General features: G+C 38.7%; 1 protein-coding gene across 9 annotated transcripts in view; it reads left to right on the top strand.

Moving 5' to 3' along the window:
* Positions 1-13849, top strand: part of LOC131034831 (uncharacterized) — a 41534-nt gene that overhangs the window by 6154 nt on the left and 21531 nt on the right. For 4 of the 9 annotated variants that reach the window (XM_057966427.1, XM_057966432.1, XM_057966428.1 and 1 more), the window contains exon 2: positions 10629-10838. In XM_057966427.1, the coding sequence (XP_057822410.1) occupies positions 10653-10838 (186 nt within the window). In that variant the 5' untranslated portion in view covers positions 10629-10652. Of the gene's footprint in view, positions 1-10191; positions 10339-10628; positions 10839-13849 lie in introns of those variants that run through there. The other 5 variants (XM_057966426.1, XM_057966425.1, XM_057966430.1 and 2 more) reach the window with 3 other exon arrangements.

The following is a 13849-nucleotide window of genomic DNA, read 5'->3' as shown; positions in this document are numbered from 1 at the left end:
TGATGCAGTCCTTCAAGCCAAGTAGCAGAGCAGTGAACTCTGCTATGTTATTGGTGTCTGGAGGGATTGACTTTGCCATTTTCCCAATAACTGCTCCTGTTTGATCTCTGATAACGTAGCCTATTCCGGAAGGGCCAGGATTGCCTCTGGAGGCCCCATCAAAGTTCAATTTTACCCAATCTGACTTTGGGGGGGACCAGATTGCATCTTTTCTTGCCTTGGTTTTTTGGCAAGAGGATGAAGGGATAATAATGCCTTGCCACTTTACATTGATATTTTCATCCCATGAAGAAAAAACTTTGGACTGGTCCAAAGAAAAGGTTGTTCTGCAGTTAACTGGGTCCACTATTGCCGATTCAATTGAGTTCAAAATTGATTCCTGTCTCCTAGCTTTGCCTTCAAATAGCCTGCGGTTCCTTTCTTTCCAGATTTCCCAATGATGGAGACACTTCCAAAATTTGGCTCAGAGAGCTCTCCTTAATATGAAGGGGCCAACTTTGGAAAAGAGATTTGATTTCATTCGGCAAGGCTATGATCAGATCCAATTTGGCACAAAGCCATCTCCAGCAGTTGGAAGCAAAAGGGCAATTCAAGAGGAGGTGGTTCACTGACTCTGATTGAGCTTTACATAAAATGCATCTTGAAGGACCTTCATAGCCCATTCTTGTGAACTTATCTGCAGTTAGAATTTTTTTCCGGACTGCCAACCATGCAAAAATGCCCGCTTTCGGTATGACTTTGGAACTCCAAAACATCTTCAAAGGGATATTGTGATTGCTTTGCTCTGCAAGGCTGACTAGAATTCTGTATCCATCTTTTGAATTATACTGTCCTGTTTTGGAAGGCGCCCAGATAAGAGGGTCTTCTCCTCTTCTGGGGTTGATGTTTCTTGCTTCTAGATGACCTAAAAGTTCATCTAGATCCTCCCTTGGAATTGGCAAGCCCTCCATTGATTTCCATCTCCAGCTTTGTGGGTTCAACATGTCAACCATTTCCAAATAGTCTTCAACTCTGGAGCCCCAATTCTGTTTGAACCAGTGTTCTGTAACAGGGATATGGATTAGATTTGCCAGAGGTGGATAACCACCCCAGGAGTCCTCCCAGAATAGGCTAGATGAGCCCTCATGAATATCCCAAGAAATCGAATTTGAAACCAGATTTCTACAAGAGATAATGAAGTGCCATGTTCTGGACCCCTTGGGGAAATTGCCTGATCTGAGGATGTTAAGATAATTCTGATCTGGGAGATACTTTGTTGCCAACATTCTAACCCAAGAAGCATTAGGGTTTTTGATGAATTTCCAGACTAGTTTAGCCCCTAAGGCTATATTTTGCAGTTTAAAGTCCTTGATGCTTAGACCACCCATTGGTCTGGGCTTGATAATTTTGTCCCAAGCTATTAAAGCAATTTTATGCTTCTCTTCGGTGTTTTGCCAGAAGAAATTTCTCATCTTCTTGATTATGAAGGAATTGGCACTAGATGTTAAGGATAATATAGATAGTAGATAAATTGGAAGGGCCGAGATCACTGCTTGGATCATCACTAGTCTTCCCGCCCAAGATAGCCATTTGCCCTTCTAGGAATTTGCACTTTGTTCAACTTTAAGTTTTAAGGGATCCCAAAATTTAGAGTTCCTTAGACCTCGATCTATTGGAATGCCCAAGTAAGTGCATGGAAGACATCCTTCTTTGCAGTTTAGAATTCTGAGAATTCTGGTCTGTAGTGAGATTGGAGTTGTGAAGAAGTAGACTTTAGTTTTATCCTTATTTCTTAATTGGCCTGAAGCCCTTCCATACATCTCTAAAATCTGATTGAGATGGGTGGCTTCCTTTACATTTGCTGCCCCCAAGAGAAGATTGTCATCTGCAAACTGCTGGTGAGTAACTACAAAATCTTTAGTTATTTTGATTCCCTCTAACTTATGGTTGACATGACTAGCTTTGATTGCCCTTCCCAGAGCCTCCCCCATTATTATGTAAAGAAAGGGAGAAAGAGGATCTTCTTGCCTAATACCCCTTGAGAAAGAGAAAAACCCCGCTGGTTTACCATTAACCAGAATTGAAAATTTGGGCGTTGAGATGCACTCAAATACCCAATTTATCCATTGATTATCAAAGCCAAAAGCTTGCATGGTTTTACAAAGAAAATGCCAATCTACACTATCATAAGCTTTTGTAATGTCTAACTTTATTATCATACCTGGCCTATTTGTGCTTTGGAGGGTGTGGATTGCTTCTTGCGCTACGATCACTCCATCAAGGATTGAATGGCTAGGAACAAACCCTGTCTGTTCTTCTGAGATGATGTTGTTCATGAGAGGCTTCAGTCTGTTAGTCATCACTTTTGAGAGGATTTTATAGACTGTGTTGCATAGGGAAATAGGCCTATAATCTCCAAGATTTTCTGTTTTCTCCTTCTTTGGAATGAGAGCTATGAAGGTATTATTTACTTCTTTAAGAATTTTCCCTGATCTTCTTGAGCACTCTAGAGCTTTTGAGATTTCCTAACCTAAGATATGCCATCATTTCTTATAGAAATCTGCAGGGAAGCCATCCGGCCCTGGTGCCTTACCAGAGGGGAGCTGGTTTAGAGCTTGGAATACTTCTTCCATTTTTATTTTCTCATTTAGCATCTGATTTTGTTCATCTGATATAATCTTGGGGATCCCAGACAACAACTTTTTTTGGTCCAGTAGATGAGATCCTTCATTGTTGTTCAGGAGATTGGAATAGAAGGAAATAATCTCTTCCTTTATTTCCTCCAGGTCCTCTGAGATTTGGTTATGTCTAGTTTGCAATTTAGATATCCAATTCTTTCTTCTTCTGATTTTTGTTACGTTATGGAAAAACTTAGTGTTTTTGTCCCCCATTCTGAGCCAGTTCTCTCTAGATTTTTGCTTCCAAAAGATTTCTTTTTTAGAGAGGATGTCTTCATACTCCAATAAGAGGGACCTTTCCTGTTGAAAGGATTCTTGATCCATACCAGCCAAGATAATCCTGTCATTTAGGGCTGCTAATTGCTCTTCTATAAGTCTTTTTGATGAGAAAATGTTTTTAAAATGCTGGGAGTTCCATTGGAGCAGTTTCTGTTTGACTAGTTTTAGCTTTGCAATGAAGCAAAAAAGTTTTGAACCCTCAAATGATCCTTCCTTCCACCAATTTTCTATCAGTGTAAGGAAATTTGGCTCTTTCATCCACATATTTTCAAACCTAAAAGGAGTCCTGGATGATCCCCGAGTGCCTTGTAAAGAGAGCAAAATGGGGTAGTGATCCGAGCCTGAGCAAGGGAGAACATTGCAAGAGGGAGTAAAAGGAAAAAGAGTCAAATCCCCTTGCCAGAAAAATCTGTCTATTTTTTCTGCTATATTACTGAAACCTTTCCTTCTGTTTGTCCATGTGAAGGTGTCTCCTGAGTCTATTTCCAGAAGGCCATTCCTTTCAATCCAATTATTGAAATCCTGCTGGGCATTCCCTAAGCGAATGATTCCTTCCCTCTTATCTGAAGCACTCCTGATAGCATTAAAATCACCCCCAATAAAGACTTGTTCTTCAGATAAGGTGGACAAAACTCCATCTCAAGAGGACCATGTGAGTCTCTTTTTGAACGAGGACACTGGGCCATATACATTGATAATGAAGAAAGAAGTGTTTGACTGAAGATGAGTGGTTTTGGCAAGCATCCAATCCCTACTAGATGCAATGCCTTCAGCTTTAATTTGAGAGGACTTCTAAATTATCATTAGTCCTCCAGAGGCACCTTCTGATGCTATTGTCATTTGGAGAGAAGCTTGGAATGAGGAGCTAATCCCATTTCCAAAGGCAACTGCTAGCTTTTCCTCCAATTTAGTTTCTTGCAATAGGATTAAGTCTGCACTGACCAAAAAAATTTGTCTTTTGATCACCCTCTGTTTGTTAGGGGCATTGAGATCCCTAACATTCCAAGAAAGGATTTTCATTGTTGTTCAGGAAAGGGGTTTCCCTTCCCTACTTTCCATAGATCCAATAGTTTAGATTGATTCTCCGCCATTCCATCCTGAGATCTGGTCTCTATGAAAGACTTGCGGCCCTTTTTGGGTGGGGTTGAACCAAAATCCATCTTCTCCATGCCCTCCTGGTTCTGATGGAGCCCTAGCTTCCTTTTTTCCTTGATCTGTGAGTAGAGAACTGCCAAGGAGGTGTCCAATATTGCATCCTGGTCTTCCTCTCCTATCATGAGATTCTACAGAAGATTCTGAGCATCGTGATCAAGAGGCAAATCCAGACTGTTTGACTCAAATGGCGGGGAGAGCAGAAAGGGGAAAGGAATTTCCGCTGAGAGGTTAAAATGATGCTTGGGGGGGGGGGGGGGGGACGGTCTGAAGAAGGAGAAATCTCTCCCTCTGATAAAAAAGTCTCAATATTCTCCTCCATGTCTGCTTTAAGATCCTCTTCAATAACCTCCTCCTCTTGTAATATTTTTGAAAGATGAATATTTTTCCATTTAGTGGATTTTGCTGTGTGGAAGGAACCCCTGGAGTTCTTGCGCTTAATGCAACTTTTCCTTTTGGAGACCTTAGTTGGAGGTTGTGAGAAAATATTGAAGGCTCCTTTGCTCAAGGCAGGGTTTTTTTTTTGCCCAAACAAACTTCTAACAACCTTTTGGGATTGAGGCTTGGCAATCGGTGATAAAATGAGAGGTGGTCAATTAACAAGGGAGGGTTGGGAACCTTGAGGAGTGAGGCGTGAAGACGGGGGATCCAGGCATGCAGGCTTATTTCTAAGACGCAGACAAGAGCAAGGAGGGTGGAGGGCCAGGGAATCTAGAACCACAATTGAGACCGGGAGAGAAGTTGAGACACTACAAAGGGGCTGGCGAAGGGGCTTTGATAAAGCTTGGGCCGATACTTCAGCTGCTAGGTTCGGTGCAGTATCCTGATCCAAGGTCCTCTTTTGAGAGTTTGGGCTAGCAATGAGTGGTTCTGGGTGCTGAAGAGGGAGGTTGAGGGCTCCCAAAGATGCTGCCAAGGAGCTATTATTAACTATTTGGTTCCTTAACAAGCATTTGCCAGGTACTCCATTACCCAATCTTATCACCTTTTGTTTCCATCTGCCCAGTTCCGAAATGATCTCAAGCTCACTATAAAAGCCTTTGGAGAGATCAATCTCTACATAAATATTTGCTATATCCTCATTCTGACCTTCAAAGAAATTTGCTTCAATCCCTACCAGAAAACCAAGCGCATCACCAATCTTCAGGGGTGACTCTAGGCACCAAAACTCGGATGGAAGGCCTACTAAAGATAGTCAAATAGGAGTTTTCTCAAATCTGTGCTGAGCTGGATCAAATCCTAGTTTCTAGTCAAGGAAGTGGAAGGTGGAGCCTTGAAAGAACAAAGGATTGCCTTTTGTGATTGCTTTTTTTAGTGCCGCATCCACATATTCTATGAACAAGAAGTCATTCTGCATTTGTCTAACTACTATAAGATCCGGGAAGGAAGATTTCCACCAATCCAGAATGTCTTTGCTTGTCCCACCAGTGCCACACCATTTCGCAAAGAAGGCATTCTCCTTGAGGCAGGCGAGCGAGGGATTTAAAGAATTTGATGGAAGCACAAACAGTTTGCTTCCCATAGATTTCCTGGACCATTTATGATCCTTGCGCTCAAAGGAAGGTTTAGGCCATGAGGAAAAGGCATTTCTGGAGCCTGTGGCACGCGAACCCCTGTTGGGCAAACCCATGGCACGCGAATCCCTGTAGGGCAGCCCTGTTGTAAGGGGAAGACGGTTTTGCAGTCTTTGGCAATGAGGTTGCTGCTTGGAAGAAAGAGGTTGCTTGATAGAAACAAAACTCTTTTTACAGGTTGCAATAGGGATGCAGTTTGAACCCGTCGCAACTTTCTTTGCCTAGGAGTCTAAGCTTTGAAACTCCGCAGAAGAATTTGGCCGAAAACTCTAAAATTTAGTCTGCTGAAAGGAACTCTGGAAAGGGGGGCTTCCTCGGAGGTTGAGATTATATTGGTGGCTCGGAAAAAACTTACGAGGATGACGATTAACCAGGGTTTGAGGCCGCGACGGATTTCGATTCCTCGGTCTATTTTGGAGAGAAGATCTATGGGGAAGGTGAGGAGGGAAGAGACCACGAGAAGTCCAGCCATGGTTTCTCGGAGCAGCCATGGTATATCTTCAGATAAGGGTTTGATTTCCTTGGAGGATCCTCGATACTGCTAGTTTCTTCAGATGAGCAGATATTATGATGGCATTTTTTTTAACTTTTTCTAGTTACCTTTACCTACTTATTTTTTCTTTTACTTCTTGTGAGTGCAGATGAAGTTTGCTTGGATGAATATAGCAGGAACCGGAGAGTAATTTTTCAAGGGTCTTTGGAGCAAACCATTCCACAAGAATTTCAACAGTATATTGAAATTCTTTATGGTTAAGAAACCAGCGAAGCGTCTGAGGAACTCTTCGAGAAATTAAGTTATTAACTCTCTTGCTGTGAATGGTGATGAGTTTGACAAGATTACTTCTAGTTGTCAAGTATTCTACAGATGAACACTACTCCAAAGAAAACATTTAAAGTGTTGTACAGAAACCTTGCATCAATTATCTTCAGGAAACCCTTGTATATTCAAATCTGTAGGTATGTTTTGGATTGCTCTGCACTTCCAAAAGACAAAAATTACATAATTCAGAAGTTGACGAGTGTTAGTGTTTTTTTAGGTTGAGATGGCTGAATTGCATGCATTGAGAACAATTCTGCAAAGAGATTTTGTGGAGAAGTTGCACACAAGCTTCACTTCTGATGTTTTCTCTCTAATTCAAAATTCAACACAGGTATTGATGTAGCGATGCATTTCTTTTAAGACTTACATTTGAGATATACACAATCAATGGTGATCAACGCTGCACAATTTTGTGGGATTCAGAGGCCCACCTCTCTAAACTACTAGATGAACTCCATGGTTGCAAGCATAAACACGATTGGTGTCCCCAAATCACTATTGTGGGAACCAAACTGCCCTTGTTGCTGGTAGGGAATTGCCCATGTGACTTGCAAATTGCCCATGTTGCTAATGAAATTGCTCCCATTGTATATAGGTGATGTAGAAACAACAAAATATCTTATTTGGGCACTAGGACTCCGAAGACCCCCAAAAGGCTCCTAGGCAACACAAGATCCCCAACAAGGTCATCAACCTAACTAACCTTTGAAACAAGTTTTCAAACTCAAAAGACAAGAAGGGTATGAGACCCACAATCTACACTAAACTAGGCATAACTTAATATATGATCTGTTAACAATTGGTTTGAAACAATCTTTTCCAATGATCTTAAGCTACACCAAACCATTCTTATAGATCATAAAACACCAATACTTATTTTCACTAAAAAACTACTATTGAAATGCAAGCATTCATTTACACAAGATGCGACAAAAGAATGTTTGATCAAAGTACGACTTCCAATATCATATGGTTGAGATCACATCCACATGACCATTGAATTCCCATCTTTCACAACATCCAATATAAGGCATAGCATTATTAAACCATCATTTTCTACCACTAGTTCAATTTAGAACTAATAAAAAATAATGATAGTTTCATTCAAAACAAGATTCAATTTCAACTCATTTCAATAAAATGACAAGATTACAAAGTGGAGATGTCATCCCAAACATAGATGGATTGCACACCAATATGAAGATGGGAATAGTACACAATCACAACCTTTCCATGTCCTTGCAAACATCCTCGAAAACTACAAGTTACAACTTACAACAAGGTTACATCTACTTCAATATGACAAGATATGATACTTCAGAGCCAACAAGACTTATTGAATTGCCTCACAAGCTCCATGTATATTGCTATGAATTCACCAAGCAATCAATGGTGATCAACGCTGCACAATTTTGTGGGATTCAGAGGCCCACCTCTCTAAACTACTAGATGAACTCCATGGTTGCAAGCATAAACACGATTGGCCTCTTACACATAACATACAATTTTTTTATATCAAAACACAATTGGAAACATCAATCCAATTGACCAAGGAAGTGGAGGGTAGTAAATACGAGTGGCTTTCCCCTTGTTTTTCAAAACCAGGCTAGGAATAGAGTAGATTGAGTAGGTTTCAATAGCAATTGCCCTTTTGGGAGCAATTGTGAATGCAACATTCCTTTTTAAACATCCATACAATTGTTGTACAAGCAAGCTCAAGGTGCAACATCCCTTCTCAAATGTAGTGCCGATTAATCTTATATTTATGTAATACAATACACATGTTGAAGTCATTATTTATTTTATAATTGACTCCTGTGTTTATTATTACGATGATAACATCTTTTCAAACATTGCATCTCCCAATTACAATTCATTGACTTCTAGTCTCCTATGAGTATTCTCATTCCCTACACAATCAAAGTGTCCACCTTTTCGAATGGCCCTTAAGATGGGATAAGCCAACATTTACATACACACGGCCATATTTCACCTATACAAATTCACCACTCTTATTCATTTACCATCCCACAAAACAAAGCACGGAAAGAAGGTTCATTTCTCAAAATCACACTTTTTTAGTTTTCTTCAAAAATGTTAAAAGTCTAGGTCTACCATTAAAGAAACCTTTGATTTCTTAAAAAAAAATTCACTAGGGATCTAGCCTATAAACATTCCTAAAAGTATCCTCTTGTCCCAAAATTTGCTCAACAAAGCAAAAATACAATCACATATATATTTTTAGGAAATTTGCAAGAGTTTGGGTACAAATTTACATTTTTGAAACTAAATTAAAACTACTTAAATCAAGGAAAGTGATTTCTAACAAAGAAGCAATCTTTGGAACCAAACATCAAATACTTATCCTTCCAAACATCAAATACTTATCCTCGCACCAAGATTTTAATTTCATTTATTGAAGTTTCCTACTCATTAGAAAGCTTAAATAACAAAGAACAACACCTCAGGAAACAATGGAAAACGATGGAGTGCAATTCTTTACCCACAATAAAGCCTAGCAAAACCTTAATCCAATATTTTAGTTCCAATTGATATCCCCAAAATTTTTTCCAATGCAAACCACTAGCTCCCCGTTTGCTCTCTTCCCAAATTAGAAATTGCTTAAAGAAAAATATGAAAATGAAATTCACTTTTTCTTAAGAGGTAAAACCTAACTCAAATATTCAATTTCCTTTTCCAACAGACATATTTCTTTTGGCTCATATCTTAATTTCAAACAAATATCTCATCTCAATCCCAATAGCTAACTTATAAGTCTTTATGCACCTTCTAGACAATTCACAATTATCCCCGAGAAATACATGTAGGAACCTCATGTTGATACATGATAGCTTCGGTAAGATAAATGATTGAATCAGAGATAAATGAAGTCTCTCATTCAATCATCTATCTCATCGATAGACTATAATAGACTTCACTTATTATTCCTTTGTTCTATCATCTGATATTACTATTATAATTGCTCTCCTTATATATATGGTGCATTATCGGTTTTACCGATTATAATCATACAAACTGATGTTAAATTTACGATCATGCTAGGATCATATTTCATGATTTGTGTTAATATATAAACATTGCAATCTAACAATAAACAGTAACCTTGATGCCACCAATTAGTTATCGGGCTTCATTGTTATGCATTGACACCGATTAATATCGGCATTCGATTGGTTACGTATTGCAAATGAAAAGGCACGATCAAGTGGCATCTTGATCGACCATGTCTAATAGACATGTCCAAGTATTAGTATGTTGGTATTCACAAGCAATAACCAACCAATACAAAGCAATATATAATTTGTAAATAATTGATACACAACTACAAGATGAAGTGGAAGGGATAGGCACTTGTGGGCCTTACACATATCTATACGTGGGAAAAACCATTTTGAATGAAATACCTGGAAAATCCTTTTGAATAAAAAACCCCACCTTACAAAGCAGTGAACCAATGTATTCCAGCAACATTTCTGTTACAGTACAATATTAGGATTGTAGCCTTAACATGGAGATCACCATCTTTTTCCTTTGGAGGAAATCTTGGAGCATAACCCTTACATTGAATCATCCACTCTTTGTAACCTTAACCCAAGCACCGAAATATATGCTTATGGAAAACCATGTACCAAAACCACACTCCAAAAAGACTTATAAACTTGGTTAAGATTTCAATTCCACTTTGTAACCTCCCTCTTACATGCTCTTATGTGTGTCAGAATTTCCCATGCACTTACAATGGCATAGATGCTCTTATGTATTCTTACAACGATAAGATTGTTATGAAATCTCTAAGAAATCTTTAGATTTATGTGCTAATTTTCACGTCTTAAGGGTATTTTCTTACTTCATCAAACATATTTTTATACTTTTGACAGGCCATTTTTATGGCCTTTTTCTGTGACAAATATCAGATACACACGGTCTACATTCAAATGTACATAAAATTTCATCTTAGTAAGAGACACTGCCTAAAACAAAATGAAAATATCCTTCTAATAGTGTATGAGAAGACATTCTTATTTCATTTTTTACTTTACTATGGATGTCACAGAATTTGTGGATATGATGGAATACATTATTACATATTTATCTGAGAAAATAACTTACACTTATGAATTACAGCAGGTGTGTAAAGGAGGAGAAAAGATGCACAAGGATCAGATATTGAAGTTGGCCAAGGGCTTCCGAGGGAGGGCGAAGAATTGCATACGCATTGCTAGAGAGCGTGTGGAGAAAGCCCTTCAGTACTCCTATAGAGATCGCCGAAACAAGAAGCGTGACATGCGTGGTCTCTGGATTCAGAGGATCAATGCTGGTACGCGCTTATATGGGGTAATTTTTGGACATTGTACTAAAACTTGCTAGAGAATCCAATAGACCAAACTTGATCCAGATTTGTACAATGCATACCGACTAACAATAGAGCCATTTATTAGAGGGTGTACTAGGTTTTTTGCATTATTTCTTCCAACTCGAGGTTTTTTACTTTTTATTAAAATTATATTCTTTCCCATGAAATTTTGTAATCACAATCTCTCTCTCTTTCTCTCTAAACAAAAACATGATTTCTTGAAGTAACAAGATTACAAGTAATCTTTTCTCAGACAACTGGGAGTTTTGTAATGGTGTTTGCTTGTATACAGGAAGAATTATTGCAATTATACAGTTAATTGTTTTATCTCTGAAACCAAATTGAACTTACACTAACATGCTAATAATTATCATTTAGTGTCAATGTGTATTTGACAACTTGCCATGATTTCTGCTAGAGCTTCAAGTCATGAAATTGTCCTGAAGTTTTTCTGAGAAGCTAAGGATATTTTTTTGACCCTCAAATCCTTTTCCTGTATTTATTTCTTGAGTTGTTTGTCGCTCCTAAAGGTAATGTCACACATGTATACTCAATTCATAAACCATGCATGCAATAAATGCAACACTTCTAATTATAGGGATGTCGATTAGGATTTTAAATGATCAATATGACCCTTGTTTAGCTTTTTAGAAATCTCATTGGGATTTTTCTTCATCACAGTAATTTTAATTATGACTAGCATTGGCAGATTGTTGATATTGGTCCTAAACAATCGCCCTGTGAAGTTCCTTTCTCAAGTCTTGGGCAGCATTGCATATTTTTGCTTTGGAAATTTCTAATGTCCAGTAGCCATGTAGACATCAGAGACGTCATTAATGCAATATTGAGGAGACTGATTGGTAATTCTCATATGTCCTAGTCTCCTAGACCAGGATATTTCCTGAAAGCTTTGATGGCTCACCACACATCTGTAAAGGTTGTCACTATGTGCTTGCACCCATGGGCCAGGTCTTATACATTCAAATATTCTAACATTTATGATGTGATTTTGAGAGACAGAAGGTATCAAGTTGCCTTACCTCCTTATTTCTGTAAGAAGGGATTCCTGCTCTAAGCAAGAGCTCTGCTTATATGGGCATATTGATATGCATTTAGAATCCTAAAGTCCATCTGGCTTTGTTTTCAAAGTGTTGTAGTGTTTAAGTAGAAGAACCAAAATAAAGAGTTACCAGACAACAAGTAAAGGTCACATTTGAAGCTTTGCCATTATTCTTCATCAGAACAATTTGTTTAAAATGTTGCAACAGATTGTTGCTATCCACGAGTTTCCATATTTGCAATATAAATTCAGATTCTTATGTTATTGTCTCATGGTTCCAGTAATGTCTTTTGAATGCTAGGTCGACGTCCCTACACCCAACTACAAGAGTAAGAAATGGAAGATTAAACTGGGGGGCTTTAACATATTAGATCTTCAACCATTACTGAAACAACCTAATATTCCTTAATGTTGCTCTCTTCTCATAGATGAGGAGACTGGTATTATTGAGGTGCGTGCCTCCCTTCCTTGATACAATGTTCTTTTAGCTGAAAAGTGCCACATTTCCATGGGATTGTGGAATGAGAGTTTTCTCGCTTTTGTGCGAATGTACCTCAAACTGTATATGGATAGGGTCATGCCTGTTTGGTTTTCTAAGGTTGGGTCATTCTAGCAAGAAGTGCCTCACTTACCCCTAAACCATAGCCTAACTGGTAGGAGCTTTTAGGTAAACATTAAAGCAGAACTTGGAGAGAGCATGGTGGCAGGCTTAAGTGTGTATTATCATCATGGTGGCAGGCTTAGGTCTGTGTTATTGTACATGACCTGTGTAAACATTTGATTGGTTCAACCTTGATTCCAATTATTGTACATGGTATGGTCACTATGTATTATTGTTTTGGCACGCTTAGGTCTGTATTATTGTGCATGATCTGTATTATTGTTTTGGTTTGTTGTGTGTGTGTGTGTGTGTGTGTGGTGTTTGGTTTTGTGGGTCTGGGAGTAATCAACTCTGTTAATGCAAAGGTGACTAGTTGTGATGATGGTGCCGCATGGGCACAAAGGCTGCTGAAGATCTCTGCCTTTTGTAAAGTCAATGCTAAAACCATAGTGGAATTGTATAAATCTTAGAGTATCACTGCGGTGCCATGTGTTACTATACAAGCTTGGATTGGTCATGTAGGATTGAGTCTGCTCATTCGAGGGTGGATTAATTGAGGGACCATTCTTTGGCTAACAGGTGGAAAACAAGGAGCATTCTTTTTTTTTGCATCAAAATCTCCAGAATTATTAGAAATTCAAGTGACATGTAGAGGCATATTGGGACAGTGGGGAAACTGCAGCACTGCAGGATGGAAGTTGAAGCGTCAGTATTCTTGTAGTTTCAGTTTTCTTGGACTGTAGCCACTTGGCAGAATTATTTTTCAGTTATTGACATTTGAGGAAGGCCAAAAATTACTGCATCAGTTTTTAGCATCTAAAGCTTCATTCTAAAAGGGTTTGGCTGTGGATTTTGACAGTTGGGGTTGAACAGAGAGAGATTAGTTCGAGGCCATGTTTGGTGTTGAAATTAGACTTTCAAATTTAATGGAAAACTCAGAAACTGAATCTTAATTGATTTGCTGTTTAGTTTAGTGACTTTCAGAATTAGGCATAAACATAAAGATGAACAATAATGAAACACGACACGCAAATACCCTGGGAAAACCTCCTAAGAGGAAAAACCCAGCAATAAAGACCCACAGGTCTGATTATGCATTCAATTCCAAAAGGTAACAATGTGTACTTAGCTGCAACTTAGATCTGAGATCTGTATTCTGCACACTTGCATAAATCTGATCTGCTTCTTTATCATGAACAGGTTTGCACTAGGTTCTTACTTCCACAGGGAATAAGTCTGTCCTTTCAAGTGAATATATTTGCTTCGGGTCTGTATCAGATCTGCACCTTGAAGAACTTGCTATCAACAGCAACAAAGTATCAGATCTGCAC

This window comes from Cryptomeria japonica, chromosome 3, assembly GCF_030272615.1.
Source record: "Cryptomeria japonica chromosome 3, Sugi_1.0, whole genome shotgun sequence".
NCBI classification, from domain to species: domain Eukaryota; kingdom Viridiplantae; phylum Streptophyta; class Pinopsida; order Cupressales; family Cupressaceae; genus Cryptomeria; species Cryptomeria japonica.
Note: the sequence above shows the minus strand (reverse complement) of the source record. Positions and strands in the feature narration are given on the sequence as shown.